This window comes from Histomonas meleagridis (assembly GCF_020186115.1).
Source record: "Histomonas meleagridis strain 2922-C6/04-10x chromosome Unknown contig_6, whole genome shotgun sequence".
NCBI lineage: Eukaryota > Parabasalia > Tritrichomonadida > Dientamoebidae > Histomonas > Histomonas meleagridis.
The window spans coordinates 130254-151122 of record NW_027150902.1 but is presented as its reverse complement, the minus strand read 5'-3'; the positions used below and the strand labels follow the sequence as shown (position 1 = coordinate 151122).

General features: G+C 27.6%; 5 protein-coding genes across 5 annotated transcripts; 2 read left to right on the top strand and 3 right to left on the bottom strand.

Annotated features, from left to right (window-relative positions):
• Positions 1-617: 617 nt before the first annotated feature.
• Positions 618-2657, bottom strand: GO595_007891 (Oligosaccharyl transferase STT3 subunit family protein; the record flags this gene model as incomplete). Its single annotated transcript, XM_067921405.1, has 1 exon — positions 618-2657. One exon carries the CDS (start codon positions 2655-2657, stop codon positions 618-620), a length of 2040 nt encoding a protein of 679 aa, XP_067771725.1.
• Positions 2658-4154: 1497 nt separating this feature from the next.
• Positions 4155-4448, bottom strand: GO595_007890 (putative COMM domain containing protein 6; the record flags this gene model as incomplete). The annotated part of the gene is made up of 1 exon (XM_067921404.1): positions 4155-4448. The coding sequence occupies one exon, from the start codon at positions 4446-4448 to the stop codon at positions 4155-4157; it is 294 nt and encodes a 97-aa protein (XP_067771724.1).
• Positions 4449-6296: 1848 nt separating this feature from the next.
• On the top strand, positions 6297-6809 carry GO595_007889 (uncharacterized protein; the record flags this gene model as incomplete). Its single annotated transcript, XM_067921403.1, has 1 exon — positions 6297-6809. One exon carries the CDS (start codon positions 6297-6299, stop codon positions 6807-6809), a length of 513 nt encoding a protein of 170 aa, XP_067771723.1.
• Positions 6810-7171: 362 nt separating this feature from the next.
• On the top strand, positions 7172-7759 carry GO595_007888 (uncharacterized protein; the record flags this gene model as incomplete). The annotated part of the gene is made up of 1 exon (XM_067921400.1): positions 7172-7759. The coding sequence occupies one exon, from the start codon at positions 7172-7174 to the stop codon at positions 7757-7759; it is 588 nt and encodes a 195-aa protein (XP_067771722.1).
• Positions 7760-19636: 11877 nt separating this feature from the next.
• On the bottom strand, positions 19637-20377 carry GO595_007887 (endoplasmic reticulum-Golgi intermediate compartment protein 3-like; the record flags this gene model as incomplete). The annotated part of the gene is made up of 1 exon (XM_067921399.1): positions 19637-20377. The coding sequence occupies one exon, from the start codon at positions 20375-20377 to the stop codon at positions 19637-19639; it is 741 nt and encodes a 246-aa protein (XP_067771721.1).
• Between the last annotated feature and the right edge of the window lie 492 nt (positions 20378-20869).

Below are 20869 nucleotides of genomic sequence, written 5' to 3'. Positions count from 1 at the left end.
TATCATTTCGATGAAATTTAATTTCTGCTTTATACAATCCGATAAATTTGGAATGATTTCGTTCGCATGAAATTTCTTTATTTCCACATGCAACTACATATTTACCTATCTTTTATTTCCTTTTGTACCATTTAGAAGGAAACATTTACCAGAACTAAAAAATACTGCATAATCAATTAATGTAACTCAATATTCTTTATTCACAAATGAATATTTTTTGTACACTGATGATTTAATTGTTTGATTAAAATCATTTTGTGATGATATTTTTTGAAGTTTTTATATTTCATCATTTAGAATTATTTTTGTAATTTCATTCGGATTAACTCCTTCTTCAACCAATTTTTTACGAAGCAACAAATCATTCTTTGATATGTGGATGCAATTTTTCGTATCATTAATTAGATGAATTAAATTAAATTTAATCATGTTGTTGAGAAGATATTTTGACTCTTGAGAGATTTTTTGAAGAAGAAAATGCTCAAATACATCTAATATTTTTGAATTCATATGAATCATTTTACTTCCTTTTTCTCAATTTACAATTCTTACACATTAAGTCATCAAATATATTTTCCGTTAACATCACAAATTAAAAATTATTTCAAAGAACTCTTTTAATAAACTCGGTTCCACAACGGGTCATCCAACACCTTATAAATTCTCACTATCCAATTTTTAGAAGTGAAAGCTTCTTGGAAGGAATACAAGTGGAAGTTTATATCCTTCACCTCTCCGTATCTCATCATATCTGTACCTTTTGGAATTGACGGGTGGAATTGGAACCTATTAAAGTTATAATAACAAAACTTATACATCATTGATTGCGTCATATTATGTGTTGCAGTTGGCGTCACTATATTACCTTGATTTCTTGGTGTGTACATATCGCCGCTAATGTTTGTGAATGTTTGATTTGCGATTCTCGGCATCCATAAGAACTTATTAATATCATCGCCATCATAACCCGAAGCGCCACCGAATATTACTAACATATAATTCGCATCCATCAAACGCGCAAGACGCCATGCAACAGGCTCCGGAGAACTCATTGTCATTCCAATGATACCAATGTGCGTAAAGTTATTAGTGTTACCATCAGCCATACATCCGCGTCCTCCCATAGATGTGATTTGATATCCATAATCCCACCAACTCATTACGCGTTCATCTCTTTGCGTGTTAGTGTATAACCATCGATATGCTTCGCGATAATCATCACTCATTTCTGGGCCTAACGCGGTACGCACATAGAAATGGATGTGATCACCAGAATATCCATACGCACTAAACCAAACTGAATGTAAGACAGTGAATACTAACGTGATAAATATTGTGAAGCGAATGAAATATGATACTGTGGATGTACTACGGAATGATTTCCGTAATACTTTTTGGATGCCATATGAAACAACAAAGACCATTGATGGAGTAAACACTAATACTAAACGAACCATAATAGAAGCAAAATATAATGTCGACATTCCATAGATTAATAATAGGAAAAGTCCTTCAGTATGTTCACTTAAACCAGAACGTAAGATGAAATAACAGCCAACAGGGAATAAGAGAATTAAAAATCCACAATCCATGAAATACATGCCCCATGATGATGGCTGATGTTCGGCAACAGATGCAATAATTGGAATGTTCTTCGTTGCATATGATGGATCAAACATTTGCATCAATCGACCACTAAAGCCTCCAAGAATTCCGGTGGAAATACCAACGGTAATGAAAAGAAGTAAAAGAATAGGCATGGACATAAGGGATGTAACAACAGTGGTGTTGTATGATGGCGGTGAAAGGATTTTCTTAATCCACGTGAAAAGTCCCCATATTTGTAATACAATAAACGTTCCCAAAAGTGCAAAGTGCTCCGGCTTTTTGAGTACTTTATCTCCAATGAATGGAACTGAGGCAGAAATTAAAGTGCCAACAATTGCCCAGATAGAATATGAGATGTGAAGACGCCATGAATAATGACCAAGAGCTACAAGGCCGGCTGTAAATAATGGGATACAATTGGAAATAAATACATAACCACCCCATGTAAGTGACATATAACCATAGAAAAGACCTGAAAAGACAGACATGAATATAGAGCCTGTCTTAAGTGCTAATACAAATGTGTATAAACAACCAACTAATATGAATAAGGAAATACATTCATAATCATAAGAACCTGCCATCGAACGGGAAATCATACCTGGAATAAAGGATGTAATAGCGGCAAATAAACAACCTAATGAGGAATCTTTGATTAATTGTCCAAAGAGAAATGCTAAAAGTGTTGAAAGAACAGCAAAAACAGGACCAGTAAATACGCAAATATCAAGAAGATCAATCATAATGTGCATTTTTTGAAGAGTCCATTTAATGATGGCTGATGTATACATTAAACCTGGATATGCTGTTTCACCAACTGGACGTCCTTGAGGATACCATGAAATATTATCAAACCATCCAAGGAACTCGTACAAACCATGTTCATTGATATATTGAGTGCAACGCCAATTGAAATGTGGATCAAACTCATGAATATATGGTTCACCAACAATGTTTGAAAACGTTCTAATACAAAAAGCAAGAACGCAAGATAATAATACAATCGTAAATCTTAGGAAATGAAGGATTTGTTGATATTTTACCTTCATAAGTTTGGTTAGATCCATTCAATTATTGATTATGTCTGTTTCGTTTATATTATTGACAGTGACTGTTAATTTTTTTGAGTGAAAAAATGGAAGACAAAAACAAAAATAAACTTGATGAACAAGAGATAATCAATCTAATTCAAACAGATTACACAAAAAAGATAGAAGATGTATTAGCTAATGCTAAAAATGATTTTGTAAAATCCATTAAATCAAAAATTATTAAATATATTTCAAGTGATACAAAAGTTTTAAAATCTTGTAAAGGACCTAGTGACAATAATGAAGAAGATAATAATTTACAACAAAATTCAATAAATTTTCAAAGTGATAAATTGGAACATGATTTTGAAGAACATTCTAACAATAGCATATCAAATAAATCTGATCATCAAAGCGAATTATCAGAAGACAATAAAGGAAGTGAAATTACACCAGAAATGAGTGTTAAAGATACAAAATCTGAATCTGAAAATGATGATTTCGATGATTTTAATCTGGAAAATGAAATTTATGATGATTTTAAATGAATTTAAACAACACATTGTATGTAAAAATAAAATTAAACTGTTCTATAATTTTTATTATTTTGTCTACACTTTAATTCTTTTTATTCTTTGGAGATTTGATGTATTTGTTTTTGGTTTATTTTTAGTCTTTTTCAACTCTTCGATTTGTTTCAGCAATTTTTCTCTTTCTCTATTTAATTGTTCGATCTGAAGGGAAAGTTTTGCATGTGTTTCAGCATTTCTTTGTTGTAAAAGAATTAATTCTTTTTCATAATTAATTTGTTCTTCCTCTTCTTTCGCTTTATTATTCACTTCTTGAACAAGTTGTTTACATCTGTTAATGAAATCGTTGTTTGTTTTACACCCATAAAAATAACTATTATGAGTAACGATTTTTAATACATGTCGATCTTTATGTGTATCTTGATATGTGCTTTCTGGTTCAGTTAATCCTGTGAGTTGAAGCAGATACTCATATTCAAGTCCTTCGACTTTTTTGAGATTATATCCGCCATTAAGTAATTCAGAAAATAAAGGTATAATTTGCTGAATTAAAGATTGTTGCTGTTGAATAATAACTTTAAGGTCATTATTTTGATTTTCAATATCTTCATTTGTTGATGAGTAATTATCAATTACATTATTATATGCTTTAGTCTTGGCTTCAATATCATTGACAATTTGTATTCGTTCGTTTCTTAGTTGAGCATTTTCTGTTGAAATTTCTTCAATTTCTTTTGACAATGATTCGATTTGTTTCTGTAAAGTTTCTAGAGAAATTCTTGATTTCTTTCGTTTTATCTGTGGAGCAGGTGTTAAAGGCGCTGTTTCAAAAACATATGGAATTCCTTTTGAGGTTAGAAGGAAACTATCGTCCATTTATTGCGTTAACGGTCGATAAGCACTTTTTTTAATAAAATGTCTAATTTCTCAAAAAAAAAATTGAGTAAAGTAAGTCTTATAAGTACTTTTATAAAATACCAGTTGGTTAATTAAACTGAGAAAGAGATTTTTGCATTCTTTGAACATTTTGCACAAAATCATTGAATTGTGGAATTGACATTGTGATTGGATATGATAAAAAGTTTCCATTCCTATCAACACCTTTGAACACCAGGGAAACAAATGGAGAAGGGCTTTGATCACCTGCACTATTACCAACACTCATTCCAATTTCCCAATCAACAGAATAATACATGGACTTATTTTCGAGTTGAGCCATTGAAAGAGATGTGACCTCGTCTATGAGATTTAGTTTTCCTTTAAGTTCCTCAGCGCTCATCTTTTGTTCAGTGTTTTTTGCCTCTTGACTGATTATTTTGAATTAAAATAATTGGCACATTTTTTTCAATTCAATTTTCCATAACGGATATTCGTTATGGATGAGTTTGAAGAAGAAGAACAAATCGAAGATCATTTATTAAATGTTAGTATTGATTATAGGCAAGTGCAAGATATCCTTTCTGAACTTTTCTTCAAGATTGATGAATTAAATAAAAAAATCATTGAAATTAATGAAAAAAATGAATTTGATAAATTAGAACAAAAAATAGAAAAATTATCTGAACAAATTGATCGAATAAACTCTGCCCCGGAAGTTCAAAAAGCAGATCCAATGCTTATAGAAGAAAACATATATGATGAAATGGATAAGCGAATCAATAATCTTAAAAAAGAAATCGAAGTAAATAATCAAAAAACAAAGAATGAAATTAGTAATCATGTGAATGATCAAATTTCACAGTCAACAAAAACAATTGATAATCTAAAAAAACAATACATAAGTTTAGATCGATATAATACTCTTTTATCAAGAATCAATAAATTAGAAGGAGGAACACCACAAGACGTCAAAATATCCACAAACCCCGTAACAATAAGAGAAGTTAATCAAAGTTTAGATCCAACATCAATTACAGATTCCATTGAACATATTAAAAATAGAATCAATGAAATGGATAAAATTCAAACATCGAACTCTAAACGAATTCAATCTGTTGAATCAATTGTATGTAATCTCATTAATGAAAAAGACGTTGATCATTTGAATGATCAACAAAACGAACAAATTCCAAAATCAAAAAACGAACAAAACTTCAAACAAAAAAGTGATCAAAGCACAAAACAAAAAAATGAACAAACTCCGAAACATCTTAAAACAACAGCACAAAAATCATCATTTAAAAGTTCACCAAAAACTCACCATAACCAAAAACAAATAATTAATGTAAATGAATCATCAACTAAAAACATTAATAAAGGACAATCAAATCAATTTGATCAATTTCAAGCCGAAATTCAAATGTTAAAAGAAGCGCAAAAAGAACTTCAACAACAAATTATGAAACAAAACAAACTCATTACAGAACTAACGAAAAATAATATTAATTCATCATCATCTTCAAGTTTTGGTAAATATATAAATAATGAAACAAAATCAAACTCAAATTCACATTCGTTTAATCATAGATTTAATACGAATAATAATAAAAATAATAATAATAACTATGATGGTGGAAAAACAATAATATATCGTTTGTCACCACCACCAAATGTTCCTAAAGATAAAAATGAAGAAAATGAAGAAGAAATTGTTAAAGATGATAATGATAAAAATTCTAAAATAGAAAATATCAAAAATGAAAATAATATTAAAAACGACAATTTAAATAATTTCAGAAATGAAAACTTTCAAAATGTTAAAAATGAAAAAGGAAAAATTACTGAAAAAGATAACACAAAGCAATTAAATAATAATATAGAAATTAATAATAAAAAAGAAATTAATAACATTGAAAATAATCAGCAATATAATAATCAAAATGAAGGAAATGATAAACAAATTGAAACAACTCAATCAAAAAATAAAATGATTCCAAAAATAATTTTAGATGTTCCAAATATTAAAATAGCAGACGACCGTTTAGATCGCGATCGAAAACCGTTAAATAATGAAAACGAAACCCATTGTAATGAAGGAAATAACATTATTAATGCCAATATTGATGAAATTAACAAAATAGAAGAAACAATAAATTGGATATTAGATGAAATAGAAGATCTTGGAAATAAAACAGAAAAATTAATGAAATTTACTCATATGGGAAAAGGAGATGAAACTTTACGAGAAATGCTAAACCAAGTTAGGTTCGAATTCAACCAAAGACTTCTCGGACTTACTCCAAAAGAAGTTGAAGATATGACAAGTTTTGCTCCACTCGCTGTTGTTAAACAAGTTTCCAAAAACTTTCAATCATCAATTGATGGTGTTGAAAAACAAATCTCAATGTTAAAAGATTTTTTGAAAAATCTTGTATCAAGAAATGATTTGCAAGCGATGATGGAAAAGCTAAACAGCATTGAAATAGGGAATGCAAACGAAACTGCTGGAGGAAGGCTTGGAATCAGTTGTTTGTTATGCGGAAGACCAGTTCAAAAAGTTACTGGAATGATCACAGAAGGAGACGTTGCAAGGTTATTAGGAACGCCTCCTGGGAGTATAGCAGGAATAAGCAGGGGCAGCAACAAATATGTGTTAGTGTATGGAAATGAAGTTATGAAAAACAGTAAAGCAAAGAAAAAGACACAACTTCCTCCCATACAAAAGCCACCGAACGGAGGGCCTTCTCCACATGAAAAATAGGATCAATGAATGAAATGTTTGTATTTGTGTCTTCATATTGTTTATAAATTTTGCCTTTGAGATATCTTCACCAATGTCTTTTCTTTGAACGTTGAAATGTGTACGATCAGTTCATTTCATTAGAGGACATATTTCTAAAACTATCAAACTTTAGAATCTGCCAATAATCCAAGAAAACTGTTCCAATGACCGGCCATAACCGTCTAAACTTTTGAATAAATATTTCCAAAACGATGTCGATATTTCAACTTTTTAAGTGTTTCAATAGTTTGGACAAAGATTTGTATGGATGCGGTTGTGATTCATGAAATTGAGAATATTACAACTATTTTGAGGATAACCAACCCACGCCCATTTTAGTTATGATTCCAGTTCAAGATCCTATGTCAAAAAGAAATAAAAGAGGTAAAAAAGAAAAGGATATAGTGATCGAAAGGATGGTTTTATATGGTGAATATCTACCTGAAGTTATGGATGCATTCTTATCTCACAACTTAAAAGAAGCAAAATTCATGAGACACATACAAAAAGCTGTTTGTCAAAAGTTCAACATATCAACTGATCGTGCTGCTTGGAGAACAAAAGCAGGAATGAAAGGATGGTTTTGTATGCATTGGCCATCTATAAAAGAATTTGTAAGAGACTTCGTTGGTGAACTCGGAAAACAAGAAGATATAGTTGCTTTAAGGAGTAAGAAAAATAGGAATAACAAATTTAGTATACATACTTATGATGCTCCTTGGATAAACGAATTAAGGAAAAACGAGAAAACAACATTGCCACCAATAAGTACTCTTCTTGGTGCTGATATGTTTTCTTTTGGCCTAACAAATAACAATTTCGAACAGGATAATCGAAATTCATATATATTCCATCCTATCAGCACTGGATCTTTTGATGATTTGCCTTTGATTAATTCTCTAAGGCATAATCATGTTCACAAGATTTAAAACAAATACTGTAAACATTTGATTTTTCGTTAAATTTCTATTTGGAAAAAATTGAGTTTGAAGATTCTTCGCTTTGTTATAATATGTTGCACTCTTTTTTGGCAGACCATCTGAGATTTTTCGTTAAAAAAATTGCAGGGATTTTTTTTAAAAATCTCATGTTGTTTTTCGAAAAGAGGCTGAATTTGAACAAACTCAACATCTCTTTTAGATAAAATATGAAATTTTATTGAATAAAAGAAGACAACAAACAGCCAATCTATCGTTACCTGAAATGACAAAAATTTAATCGTTTTTTATTCTGGATATTTTGTTCTTTCGAAAGAAGTGCAATTGAAAAGTGCGGCTAAAGCCTTAAGGCTTGCATCTTCTTATCCATTCATTAAATAAGTTATTCGGATTATGTCCTTCTCTAATTATTTGTTTTTGTAGTTCCCAATCATTCTTCTTTGAAAGTTCTTCATAATTATCTAAAAACTCATTTCCAAATGAACAAGTATAAAATCTAAAATATTTATTAAAGAATTTTTCTAATTCTTCAAAAGATTTGTGATGAAAAAATTTAATGGTTCTTCTTTTTTTTGAAATAACAAAAGATCAATCAAATTTTCTTTAAACATTTTTTCAAAAAGATAATGTGATTTTTGTGAGTTATCCTTAGGAAGAAAATCTCTAAAGCCATTAATAAATTCATAATTATGAATTCATTGATTTCTTTTTCTTTGTTATCAATTTGTTTCAAAAAATTTAAATGTATGTTAAAGCCTTTCTTTTGCGAAAGAATTGATGAATATCATTTGAATGAGAATAAAATTTGAATAAGATGACAATTAATCATTACTTAACAGACATATGATAGTATCAATAGATTGAAGAATGTTATCTTTACTCAAGCTAAAAATAATTTCTTCAAGAGATTCTAAATCTTGTATAAACTTGGGAATATAAATAATACTGTATCAATGTTTTTGTTTCATCTTAATTGGTATTATTGTTCATTATTGAGTTTTAATATTAATATTTAAAAATTACTATAATATGATACACCAAGAGTTGCAAAAAAATAAATTTTGTGGGTTTTTGTGAAACATGAAATTAAAATATGTCATTTATTAGTTCTGAAAAATTTGTGTCAAATATTTTTTATCTTTTTTTTTCAACTTGAAAAATGAAAAAAGGATTTTTCCGAAACTCATCCAAGGATAAAAAACAACACAAAACAGAATTACACCCCATTGCATATTTGCTTAAAGCTCGAAATTCCAAATTTCACGATTTCTTTCCTGAAGGGTGTGTTGAAAATGATTTATCCATTTTGGAAAAACTTCCTTTTTTTACACCTCAATGCATCCAAGATTTATCGAACTACTTAAAAGAAGGTCAAACACTTTATTATTCAATTCATCAAGTTAATTTCTCATATCATTTTTCCACCACGGAATTAACAGATTTTTTAACTAAAACTGATAATGCAAGGCCTCTTACAATTTCCGAAACCATATTATTTATGTTTAATTGTTTAGCGTGGCTTAATGATATTCCAACCAATACAGATATTGTAGATCTTAAAATTTTTGGAGACATGATTAACTTGCTAAACATAACACTAACCAATTTCAATCAAGTTTATTATCTCCATATCTTTTTTGGTTTAATGACAGTTTATATCACTCAAGATTTGTTTCCATTTTCCAATCATATTATAATGATTTTTATTATACACATTTTAAAGAATCAATTAATAGATGATTCGTATTCTAATATAATTCTTTCACTTACACAAAAATGTCTTGAAACTGAAGATCCCGAAGTGATCAATTCCATTTTATCAACGATTTTATATTTATTAGAAAAGCGAAGTAAAACGTTTCAAAGTTTAAATAGTTCCTCATTAATTAAAACCATTTCCAAACAAATTTATGATTTTGATAAGACTGCGTTAGGAATTTTATTTATTGTTGAAAAGAATTCCACGAATTTACCCGAAATTTATAATATTTATAATACATTTTTTGAGATTTTTTTGATACATTTAATGCGTAAAAATTCAATTGAGTTTCCAATTGAAGAAGTAATGAAAGAAAAAGAGAATTCATTAGTTGTTGGCGATAGTTCTGACTTCAAAATTCCACCAGAAGAATTAATACAATCGAAAACTGATTTAAATGAATCCTTAAGCACCAAAATCAAAGTTAATTCATATGAAATAAAATTATTCATCAAAAATTCGACTGATGAATATCTTTCAATCTTATCAAACACTATTAAAAATTCGCATGATTTAATATATAAATCAGATTATCAAATCGATTTAATGATTATTTTATCATTACTATTAAAGACATTTAAAAAACGTAACTTAAGTAATGAATTAATATCATTAATATTTAATTCGATTTTGTTTTCAACAAATAATTCGATTTTTTCCGAAAAGCCAATTAGTGATAAGTTAAATATCATTCGAAATCATATTTTTAATGAGATAGCTAAAGTTGATTCGACTTATTTCACTCCGATTTTAGGTAAATTCTCTTCAAGTCCTTATTTATTTGCCGAATGTATAATGAGATTAACTTATATATATGGGAATTCATTCTTTGCAAACTCTGATATATTATATGATATGATTTGTGCTGCAGGAATATTGCAACAAAATTTTACGTTTTATGGTTCTGGTGAGAAATCACTTGCATTAAAAGTCATTATGTCTGTTTTGATATCATTATTAGAAAATTATGAAATTTCGAAAATTACTTTTTTTAATGATAAATTCTTTTCTTTTTTGATTAATATGTTATCAGATCCGCCATTATTTAAAATTGTTTTTAATTCATTTATTAATTGTTTATCTAAATTCGATGATTTACCTGTGCAAATTATGGATTTCTTAAATATGTTATTAGAACATTGTTTAATCCATAAAAATGATAAATATTTTTTGGATATAGCTAAAGAATTTATTAAAGGAATTTTACATGTGATATCTCATAATATATCATTAGGTAATCGATTTTCACCTATTTTAAATCATTGTTTAATGTTATTAAATGAATTTTCTGATAAAGAATCATTAGAATTCGGATATTCTTTATTGTCTTATATATCACAAACAGATCCAACATTTAAAATATCATCGAAACGATTTAATTTAATTGCTGATTTAGTATTAAAAATTGAAGGTAATGATCCATCTGAATCAACGTTCCAATATTTCATTAATTTTTTAAATGCTTCAACAAATTTAGCAAAAGGTCAAATGTTTTTAATACAAATACCAAGTTTTATAACATTAATATTTACATTATTTTCAAATCAATTAAAGAAAACAATTGATTTGTTCATCCAAATTTGTTTACATTCGACACAAAATATTATAAATTGTCATAAAGGTGAATTAGATTATTTTTTGTTGATGTCATTAAAAGGAGAATTTATATATAAAAAACGAAAAATTTTATTGAAATATAATGATGAATTAATTGATGATGTATTAAACTTATTAAAAATTATGACTTCTGTATGTTCATCAGTTTTAGTTAATAATACATTTATATCATTAATATTTCCACAAGATGGAAAATTCTTACCTATAGCTACTAAAGTATTACAATCAATACATTCAGTTTTATCGAATGTTGATGATTTAGGATTCCAAATATGTTCACCAAATCCTGTATATATTGTTAATGAAATAGATCCTAAAATTATAGAAAATGGATTTGTTTTTACATTTTATGCAAAAATTGATGTTTCATATGCACAAAAGTTTAATGGATCATTTGACTTTTTACATATATTTGATAAATCTAATCAATATATAGATATATCACAAAAACAAGAATCATTCATTGTTCGATATGAAGGAATTAAATATCGAACTACAGCAAAACTTAAATTACCAATTCCTGATAATAAATGGACATTTTTTGTTGTATTTATTAGAAGGGAATTAGAAACGAATCGAATCATAGTGTATTTTAAAGTTAATGATTCATATTCTGATCGAATTATATTTAAAGAAAATGAATTCGAAGGAAAAGTTAAAATTCATATTGGAAGAACTTGTAGTTCATATTTAGATGAATATTCTCCAGTATCGATGCGAGAATTTGCATTAATATTAAGTCCTTATGAAGAAACTCAATTTGATCAATTATATTCAACACGATTAAATGATTTATCACAATTCAAAAATATATTATTTTCGAATGTAAGTCAAAATTCTCGATTAAATATTACTGCTAAAAAAGAAAACATTTCATTACCTTCATTAATGCCAAATCATTTATTTATCGAAGATTTATTTCCAATATTTCGAAACATTCAACAACAAACGCCTTTATTTATTGAGATGATATTATTTGTTATACAAAAAGGTACAAATTTTGCAAAAAAATCAATTTCAAATAATTTATTTTTATCTTATTTGGATGACGATAAGACAATGCCAAAATTCTTTTTTGAAATGACTGGATTTCCATTAAATTTCTTTGATAACTTTTTACCAGATGATGAAAAGATTTCATTCATATTAAGGATGAGTGAAATAACACAAATTATATCATATTTATTTAAGGCGAATTTTTTAAGTGAGCCATCAGTAATATCAAGTATATTACAAACTATCGAATCAATTAGTGATCCGAATATGAAAATCGAATTATTAGAGAATTGTATATTAAATGTTTGGTTATGGTGTAATTCATCACAAAATAATATTTATCGAATCATTCGATTGTTGGTTAATTTCTTTTCACATTTTAAGACACCAGTAGCAGGTAATCATTTATTTATACAATTTTTAATACAAACTTATTGTTTGTTTTATTATTCATCGAAAGATTTTTCCATATTAAAATCAAATTGTTTTCGTGTTTTGGATTCTTTACCAATTGGTGATAATTGTATTAATACTCTTTATTTGATAATTAAAAATGATATAATTAATAATCGAATTGAATCAAATCAATATTTGGAATTTTTGTTTAATATCGTCGAACAACAAAAAGTGAAATTAAGTTTCGATATTTTGATCTTATTAACTGATTTAACTTCAATTGTTGAAGATGTTTCATTTGTTAATTTGATTGTTTTAATTATTTTATCAAATCGTGTTGAAAATTCCAGAAATTATTTGATGCAAATTGCTCTTAAATGTAAATCAATTTCAGTTTTGGATTGTATTAATGATCCTATTGCTGATATTGTAATCATTAAATCTTTACGAGAAAATAAACAAATTAATAAAAATATGTTAACTCAAATTGAGTTACATTTTCTATGGTTTATGTTTCCGATGATTGCAATTTTGAAAGGTTTATTCGACGATATACCGTTTATATTAAATATATTATTTAAGTTCACAGCTGATGGATTTGTTAAGAATTATACACGAATATTAAATTATATAATGATATTAAGGGCTTCTAATTTATTCCCTACAATTAGAGATTTCGAAGCAAGTATTGTATCAGATGTATTAATCTTTGTTAATTCGAATTCTGAAAAGTTTAATAAAAATCAATTGATATCAATCATTGCGAGATCATTAATAAGTTTATTCTTTAAGTTTACTGAGAAACGTACACATTCTAAAGCAATATTACGAATATATAATAATGAAAGACAAGAAAATAAAAACAATGAAAATATAAACAATTTGTTTTCTATTGAATTATTAAACCAAATATTTAATGATAAATTATTAAATTATGAATCCAAATTTTGGTTATCACATACCAAAAAATTTAATGAACATTTATTAAGGCAAATTGAAACATTATTAAAGTTACCATATTTTAATGATAATGATAGTAATCCAATTATTATAAAGTTTATTATTAAATTTATACAAAATCGAACGCCAACAAAAACATTTCCTAAAATATCATTAAAATTATTTTCATATTTACAAACTATTGCTAAAGATATTGATAAACAAACATATAAATTAGTCACTGAGATACAAATGTTTCTATTTCCTAAAGCATCAATTAATTTACCAATGGAATTATTATCAAATCAAATCCAAAAAGAACGATTTCGATTTAAATCATTAATATCATATTCGAACATTGATATACCATTACAAATACCGAATGTTTCACCACAATATTTACATTTCCCATATCAAATCCGACCTAATTCCAAATGGAATCAAAACAATTATATTGAAGAACCGATTGAATTTATATATAAAATATCTACGAAAAATACTAAAAATGAAATTCCAATGTTTTTTGCACAATGTGTTTTAGTCACATTAAAATCACGTAACTTAGTTACGTTATCATTATTTGCTAAAGAGATACAAATAATGGAAATAGCTAAGCCGAGAATTATAATACCATTTCATACAATATTAACTATCTCTTGTATATCAAGTGAATTCTTCGAAATATATACAAGTGGTTGTTCAGCTTATTTAATTAATATGGAATCAAATGCTATGAATCAATTCTTTAATACTATAAAATTCCCTTTTAAAGTATTACGAAATCAATTATTAGAAATTAATAAAATTATAAAATGTTGGAAAAATAGGAAAATCTCAAACTTCGATTTAATCATAGCATTAAATTTAATTAATGGTAATTCATTTAATGTAAGTACAAATTATCCATTTATGCCAATTATATTTGAAAACACTTTTATTTCCAAATTCGAAAAAATTAATTTCCAACAAAAAAATGAGTTATTTAAACAATGGATATATAATAATTATGATGATAATGAAACGAAAATTGATTTCATTCAAGAATTCGATCGATTTAAACAAGTTAATTGTATTCTTCCACAATTTTATTATTACTTTAATAATTTATTAACTAAATTTGATACATTTAATGAATCGGAATTAATATATTTAATGTATGAAAGTCGAAAACAAATCGAAACGAATAATATTAAAAATGATTTAATCGAATGGACACAAAAACAATTTAATGTTACATTACAATCAATAAAAGATAAGAAGAAACAAAAGAAAAACATTTTAACATTAACAATTTTATCAGAAAATCGAATTTTGTTTTCGGAATTCTTTAAATCATCGAAGTTATTATGTATAATAGATAAAGATAATTCATTCAAGATCATTCATTATTATTGGCTATTTAATAACATTGGGATTAAAACTATTTTAAATATTAATCAAAAATTCTTTAAATCTGATTCATTAAGAATTTGTATCTTTAATTCTTATGTTTTAATTTTGGATTCTGTAAATCGTTTAGGGTATCGAATAACAAATAATTATCAATTTGAATCTTTTGCATGTATGTTAAACATTACATCTTTTTGTAGTATTAATAATTGTTTTGTATTTGTGCTCGATAAAATGTTAATAGCATTATCGAATAATAAAGAATTCCCTTTAAATTATGATATTATAACATCTGAAACTGATGAAATTAAAGAAATAATTTCTTGTGATAAATTAAATTTAATCGCTTATAAAACGAATAAAAATAAAATTACTATTTTCTCAATAAGTCATTCGAAAAATATTAAAAATATTTTGTTCGAAAAAGAGAAAATTCAAAAATTCATATTCACTAATGAATTCGGTTTTCTCGTTTGTATTACTAATAAATTTTATTACGTGTTCGCTCCAAATGGTCACATGTTACTAAAGAAGAAATTCAAAATTTGCGTTTTGAATTTGTTCGCTTTTACTGATGAAAAATGGATCGATCGAATTGTTTATGTGGATGACAAATATAACATTGTGTGCTTCGATGTGTTGTACCCACAAACAGATAAACATTTGTGTAATTTGGGTTCGGTGGCTTCAATTTCGTTCTGTAAATCAAAGCAAACTTTGGTAGTGTTCACGAACGATGGAAACTTAAACTCAATAAGATACCCACAAAGAAAAGAGTAATGTGAAATAGTAAATGTTTTATGTTTTTTATTTTTGTTTTGTTTGTTAAATCATTTATAAATGTAATAGTCAAAAATATTGTTCCTCAAAATAGAATTTTAATATTTTTATTTAGAAAAAATGTTTTCATAAGGTTCTTACATATTAAAAATTTTTGTTCCAGATTTATACTTAAATATTTCAATATATATTTTGAATAATAATATAATATTCAATTTCCTTTAATAAATTATTTTTGCTTGTCGAAATTATCATATATTTGATAGCTTAATATATATTAAAGAGAAATTAGCGACAAGTTTTCATTTTTTGTTTTTAATTATGAATTTCGAATGTTCAAGAAAAGGAAAATTTTTTTTACAAAATAATTTTATTAACATCCTTAAAAATTAACGCATGATTTCTTTTTGTTTTTAGGTGCAGGTTTATTATTATTTCGATTTGCAATTACAGCGCGAATTGAAGAATATATTACATCCATCATCGATTGTTTATCCAATACTGTGCATTCGACGTAATCATATGCACCGATTATATTTTTCATTTCTTCTCCATGATGTGCTGAAACAGGATGAGTAGGATAATCAAATTTAGAAGATATTGAATTATATTCATCCCGAAGATCTCTTTTCATCCCAACTAATATATACGTTGCATATGGGCAATTGGATTTTATTTCTTGAATATAAATATTTCGGATGATTTTAAGTGATTCTGACCAAATTAGTGAAAAACATAACACAAAGACATCTGGCTTGAATTTTTCATATAAATATTTGCGCAATAATACCCGATCTTCAGTATAAGTACTGTCTATTATTTTAATAGCAAATTGGATTTTTTTATATTTTATGTTGGTGGTAAACATGTCAACACATACAGGCACATACTCACCTAGTGCTCTATTGGCAAAGCATGAAAGTATAAAGGTTGATTTACCAACAGTATTACCACCAACGAACATGACTTTGATGGAGTTTTCTTCTTCCATTACCTCAAAATGGCGTTATTAGCTGGCGGTGTGATCTTTAATTCAAATTTCGGCATCAAAGACCTCATAGAATATTTTGAATTAATGCATTGAGATGATTCTTTCAGAAAAAGTGGACCATCTAGAGGGATCCCTCAGCTGCCCAGACGTCAGTTTATATTTTTTTATATGATTATTCAAAGAAGGAGTATAAAGCCAAAGAATAATTACTTTATTTTTGATATTGAAGAGGACCAAGATCGAAAAGAAGTAACGAGTGCATCATTAGGAAGTACCAATGTTATGTTACATAGAATGCATCGAATTTCTCTTGCTGATGGATGGGATGTTTTTAAGCTTCTCAATTTTCTTTCTTATTTTCCTGCTGATTTTTCATCAGAGAAAGTTCAAAGAACGACCAAAGATGGTTGCAACAAAGTTATTAAAATTAAAAAAGAAAATGTGATTTACTTTGAAGTTTATGTAACAAATGGACTTGAAAAGCAAGCAGTATTTCTAAAAAATTGGGTTAATTGGATTGAACGAAATGGTTTTCATTATTGTGTAAAACAATTAAAATGGTCCCTTGAAAAAAATACTCATCATCTTTTATTAATATTTGCAAAATATTTTGCACATACTGATAGAGCACCTTGTTATATTTTTCATGCTGTTTTTAAAGGATTATTCAAAAGGCCTGGAAGATATGATAAAGATCTTGCAGAAGAAACTGTAGAAGGAAAATTACAAAATATAGCAAAATCTTTACCAGGGTATGTTGAAATTGTTCTTCAAGATTATGTATAAAATGGATTCATTGTTGAAGATGGAAAAGTACTTCAAAGATTCACATGGGTTTGTTCATGGGTTGAAAATAGAATCAAACAAACTCATTATATCGAATTAGATGCATCCTTCAAGGCCACGAAGCCTTACTGTTATTGTTGCATCAATAGTATTCGGAACAATGAATCGGTTCCAATAGCTTTATCAATTGAAATGAAAGAAAATTCACATCTTTACGAAAATGTTTACTGTAGTATTGAGTCATTTGGTATTAGTTCTGAATTATTAAATTCCATTCCAATTTTGTCAGATATGGGAAACGGAATCATAAAATATTCAAAAAAAAAAAATTTAACACATTTCTTTCGTCATCGACATATTCTTGAGATTTTTGGCAATCCAATTTTAAGGAACTGGGTACTCAGATTGCTTGAATGTGTCAAAGAAGAACAATATATCCGACTTTGCCCTCAAATTTCAGAAGAAATGTTGATTTGGTGCAGTCAATTGGAACCTGAATCAATACCAGAAAAAATTAACTTAATATATGAGATGCTTGACATCAATTCATCTCATTTACAATATAATGTAAAAAAATGGGCCTTATGGGAAAGAATCGGATTTCATGTAGGTCGTTGCACGAATCACAGTGAATCCTTTCATCATGTAATTAATTCACATTGTTTCATTCGAAATAATTTTTTGGATAGAGTAATAGGCATTACTAAAATGATAATTAAAAAATATACAGAACAAGGAGAAGTTCATGGACGAACAATAAAGGATCGATTTTGGAAATATTCGCAATTTAAATCCACAGCAATAACAAAAGGATGGGATTTTTCTAAGTATTCATTAGATCATTGTGAGTGTGATTGGAATGATTATTATTCAAGTATCTTAGGTGTGAGATTTCCATGTATACATGAAATTTATAATAATATATTCAATAGAGCACCATCACCACCAGAGCTTATTATAGAATCTTATTCACAAATAAATGAAGTAAAATTAATAGAAACACAAAAAGTAAGAAATCTTCCGAGAATATCAAATGAAATAGATACAACAAAAATGCCATTATAATCTAATGATGAAGAAATATCTCACAAGGTTTCAAGCTTTGTATATGAGGGTCCAAATACAAAATATGCCAAAGAAGAATTCTGGAAAGTGGTTCGCGAACTGAAGGTGATGTATAAAATTGATAAACATGATGCAATTGATATTGTTATGAATGAGTTTGCGCAGTGGGGATTAAATGATGAGCAAACTGCTTCAATAACTAATATTGCTCATTTTAGAATTTCTTGTTGGAGTGTTGGGATTGAGTTTAAGGAAAAAAGAGATAAAAGCCAACGACAGGGTAACAGTGATACACATTCTTAAAGTCTTTCACATATGAATAAACATCGAAGGTGAATAACAAATATTTTTGTTTCAATACATAGTTTTGAGATTTAGTAATATACTTTCAATGACAAATGCATTCATTGCACGATAAAAAGAACAGAAAGCTCAAGGAAGATAAATAAATATTTTCATTCTAATAAAATAGTATATAAAAGCTTTGAAATATTCAGATTTGGTGATAATACAATTATCTTTGGCTCTTCAAAGCCTTGTTTTGGTCTGAAAACGAGTGACAATCAATTTTAAAACACTATGGTAGATAGTTAACAGAAACAGCAAGTATAATATTTCGTTAAATACTTTTGTGTTTAAAGCGGCGTTCATATTTAGCTCTTGGTAAACAAAAAGGTTCTTTCATTATTTTCTATAAATCTTCGTGAAGTCCAATCATTTGATAAGTCCGAGAAACATGTTTTAGAAGAAATGGTTTTTGGCGCTCAATAAACCGCGAACGAACTATCAGAAAAAATATTTCAATGCATTAATTCAAAATATTCTATGAGGTCTTTGATGCCGAAATTTCAATTAAACATCACTCGTTCTTATCAAAAATAAATAAATGTGCATTCAAAATTGTCATAAGTTTGGAAATTTCTTTGTTCGAACATAAAGTCGCATAAACTATACAAAAATCAATTTTTCATCACAAGAAACCATAATAATACTTGTAAGTTCCAAAGGTTAATGTTTTTTATAATATACCCGTTGAACGCCTTCACAGTATTTATTTTTTATTCAACTATAACACAATCCTAATATTTGATATTTAATCAGATTACAGAATCACACACATCAATAAAATAACACAAGCATTTTTTACAATCTATTTGTCTATTTTATCATCCAATAGTTCTTCACAGTCTTCTTCTTCCCAGATATAAGACGATAGTAAATCAGTTATGACAAAAGCGCCTGACAAAACAGCAAAAGTGTACGCGATGTAAGTGAAAAACCTTTTTGACTCCGCCCTCACAACAACTGTGTAGGGCGTAAACTGGTAATCGAAGTACAACCCAGGAGCATTCCCCATTCCAGGAAGCGAAACGGTACTTGAAGGTATAACTGTGCAATCAAAACCATGATCTTTAATTTCTCCATTTTTAATGTATGTTACAGGTGTAGCCATTACGTAATAATGATAATGTATTGGAAGTCGACTTCGCTGTACAAGCCTTACACCTTCAAGAGGTTGATAAGTTGTTGGGATTTTTGGGCCAAATCTGATTCGTTCGATTTTATGACTAAGATCAAAATGTGGAATCCGTCCAGAAAGATCATGAATATGACTGCCAACACGATCAGAGTTCTTTCCAGGTGCAATATGGAAAATTCCTCGAACTTTATTGACAGTGATTTTTCCTTTGATTAAACATTTTTCATCTGGAGAAATTCCAAGTTTTATCCGATCTAAACAATCGGTTTTTGGTTTTGGCCTCTTTCCCATAAGAAATGATATAATGTCAAGTTGATCTTCAACGCATTCATCTGCAAGTGAATGATTTGATATTCCGATAAATTTTCCAAATTTATTCAAACGTCGCAAAGAAACTGTATTTGGTCCCATTTCCCCAAAACCAATTGTGTCAAATGAATCAACATGAAGATAAAAACATGGCATATTAACTATAATTGAAATAGAAATATTAACTTTCTCATATGCATTAACTTCACTTTGCAATTGAATCCCTCTGTAAATTTTTGGCCTAATAAATGAAATAAACTCAGCAAAAATTAATATTGTACATAATACACTGAATAACCCAGAAAGCATGAAACTACGCTTTGAAGAAACGCGATCTTCTGAGTTTTGAAGCTTATCAAATAGGTCAAGCTCCTTTATAAACGACATGTTCCGAGTTCTTTTTTTTCAATTTTTTGTGAAATGAGCTTAACGGTCGCTAATTTGGAGATAAAAAAATTTTTCTTTTGAATTAAGAAAATGATTTAGAGCTTAAACCTCAATGTCAATATCGCATAGAATGATTGTATCATGAAAGTATGCATATATTCATTTTAATCAAAAATTTAAATTATCATATATGATCAAACATTAAAA